Below are 3075 nucleotides of genomic sequence, written 5' to 3'. Positions count from 1 at the left end.
CTGAGTGTAGTCGCACTAAAACGATCCCTGGAGAGGAACGAGTGATGGAGAGCAGCAGGATCAGCGAGCGGGAGCACTTTTCATACAGAGCAGTTATTTCAATACGTACATATACTATATGTATATATACATATATACATAAACAAATAAAACATACTATATACTATATGAATAACATCAAATAATTCACATGATGGCATCTTTGAATGTGAATGAATTAATGTGTGTGTGTGTGTGTGTGTGTGTGTGTGTGTGTGTGTCTGTCCAGGTACCTGCAGGAAGTAGGATACACAGACACCATCCTGGACGTCCGCACTCAGAGGGTCCGCTCTCTGCTCGGCCTGTCAGGCTCTGAGCAGAACGGATCTGTGGAGAACAAGAACCTGCAGCACCTCATCAACGGGACAGAGCGCCGCAAGGACAGCAAGAGGTGCACACACACACACACACACACACACACACGCATACTCTGAGTAGCCGAGGAGGTCAGAGGTCACACAGTGTTTATACTTGGGTGTTTTTGTGTCCAGGAGTCCAGGAGATGTTCTGGAGACGTTCAACTTCCTGGAGAACGCAGAGGACAGCGACGAAGATGAGGACGAGGAGGGAGACCTGATGGACGACATCAGCACCGACAAACACCACCGAGCCAAGAAACACAAGACCAAGGTACACACACACACACACACACACACACACACACACACACACACTGCCTGCAGGGCTCCTGTGGATCCTTAAAAAAGTCTTAAAATTCCTTGAATTCACTCATTTAAAGATGAGACATTCGCTGGTATTAAAATGTCTTTCAGAAGTCTTAAAAATGCAAAGATATGGGAAATGTGAATTTATGAATCTTTTTTCTGACATTTTATTGTAAAATCTGAAAAATAACTGATAACTTCTTTTTTTAAATAATTAACTGAAAACCTCTCATGTTAACGTCTGACAGATCAGGACACAGGAACCAGCATCCGTGTGTACTTTTACTACAACCCACAATAAAATAATAAAACCAGTTTTTTTAAAGGTAAAGGGAATAGACGCTTTTATCATAATATGATGTTTTCACTGTTTTTCATGTTTCATTTTAAAAAAGTAATAATAATTATAGAATAATAAGTTGCTTTCATTTGCAGATTGATTTGTCACAAAGCCATAAAGAAAATGCTATAAAATCAGCATCTCGTACGTTTTTACAAATGTTGCTGATGTTTTCAAAAACAGTAGCAATTCCAGTATGGCAACATTTTTAAAGAAAAAAATAAAAGCCAAATGTTTTTTGAAGGAAAAAAAATAAATCAACAAAAATTTTCAGGGGAAAAAAATCGTCAAAAATATTTTAAAAATTTTTTTAAAAATTGGCAAAAAAGGTTTTTGGAAAAAATCGTGCAGCGTATTTCAAGCAAGAAAGTGTTAATTTTCTTCCAATATTTGATGCATGTGGCTCATCCAACTTTTTATTGGACCGGAGTCGTTTTTAGGAAAACAGTAAACACCTGAGTGAGATTGTACCTAATCTTAAGTCGTTTATGTCACATTATGTTTTTTTTCCGTCAGTTTTGGTTTTTGTAAAATTATCCATAATTTACAGTCGTTTAAAATCTGGCGTCCGTTCAGCTGCCACATTAAGCTGCAGATTATTATTTATATTATTATAACACATCAGCGTACAGTGAGAGACGTTCGGAGCCGTGAGTGACCTCGTCAGTGACGTCATCAGTGACCTCGTCAGTCGTCTTTTGTCCAAACATCCACTGTGATGTCTAAGAAAAGCAGCGAATCTTCACCTGTGACCACCTTCTGATGTGTCACAGTTTGACGTTTATGTTTGAAAATGACTCAAACGCTTCACTGAAGAACTAAACAGCTGCTGAATAATTATTATTTATTCTGATTTATGATTGAAAAGTTGATCACTGCAGCTCTGATGTGCGTCTCCTGCAGGTCGGGAACGAGGGACTGGCGTCGGAGGACGACGCCGACACGGAGGAGGCTCTGAAGGAGTTTGACTTCCTGGTGACGGCGGAGGACGGCGAGGGAGCGGGCGAGGCTCGGAGCTCCGGAGACGGGACAGAGTGGGGTGAGAGACACGGGACAAAAACATACCTGACTGTTTTTTAAAAATTGTGCTGGTTATTAAATATCAGAAACCAGCGTCTCTCCAAAACATCAAAATATTCAGTTTACTGTTAAATAAAACAAAAAGTATTTAAAAAAACAGAGAACGTAAATTTAGGTTTTTGCTTTTGAAAAAAGACTAATGATTGATTAGTTATCAGTTATTTTTCTCTCAATTACAAATTGTAATTGAAAACTCTGATGAAAAACAAAGTACATACATACATGCATGATTTCAAAACTAATTTCAAAATTAATGCTTATTAAAATGAATCTCGATGAAAAATAAATGCTGAGTTAAATACATACATTAAAAAATTAAAGAAATGTTTTAAATAAATAAATAATAAATTTAAAATGGACATAAAATAAATGCTTAAATAAATAAATACATACATTCAAGTTGAAGAAATGCATTTAATGATGAATTTAAAAGATATAAATACTGAAATACATACATACATTTATACATACATTTCAAATTGAAGAAATACGTTAAGAAAATAATTTAAAATAAATGTAAAATTTGGAAATGCATACATACATACATTTGAAATTTACAAAATATATTTAAAATGAATTTAATATAAATAAATGAATGCATAAATAAAGGACATTTTACATAGGAAAGTAAATTAAGACACAAGTTTAAACAGAAATATCAATTTATGTCACATTTAATCAATTAAGTAATGCCAGTAATTCTTTTCATCATTAGTTTCAGTAGGTTTGATAGTTTATTCATGTATTTATCCTGTAATTTATTTATTGATTTTTGATTTTGTTAGCTTCTGCTCTAAATATAGTTTTTTTTAGCGAACTACTCGACTGTTTAACATCTGGCATTTTAATGTTTTTAATGTCCTGTAAGTTAATGGTGTTTAGTGGGTTTTTGTTTTTATAATCAGTGTTATTGTCAGTGTTATTATCAGTGTCATTATCAGTGTCATTATC

The 3075-nt window shown here is 34.7% G+C and overlaps 1 protein-coding gene across 1 annotated transcript; it reads left to right on the top strand.

The window, feature by feature from the left end:
* Positions 1–268: 268 nt before the first annotated feature.
* LOC121967018 (striatin-3-like) lies at positions 269–2115 on the top strand (the record flags this gene model as incomplete). Its single annotated transcript, XM_042517075.1, has 3 exons — positions 269–430; positions 531–669; positions 1948–2115. Coding segments are annotated over 3 exons (469 nt in total), but the record flags the coding sequence as incomplete, so codon positions are not given.
* Positions 2116–3075: the final 960 nt, after the last annotated feature.

This window comes from Plectropomus leopardus, unplaced genomic scaffold (genome assembly GCF_008729295.1).
Source record: "Plectropomus leopardus isolate mb unplaced genomic scaffold, YSFRI_Pleo_2.0 unplaced_scaffold26655, whole genome shotgun sequence".
NCBI lineage: Eukaryota > Metazoa > Chordata > Actinopteri > Perciformes > Serranidae > Plectropomus > Plectropomus leopardus.
The sequence above is the reverse complement of the archived record's forward strand: the minus strand, read 5'-3'. Positions and strand labels throughout refer to the sequence as shown.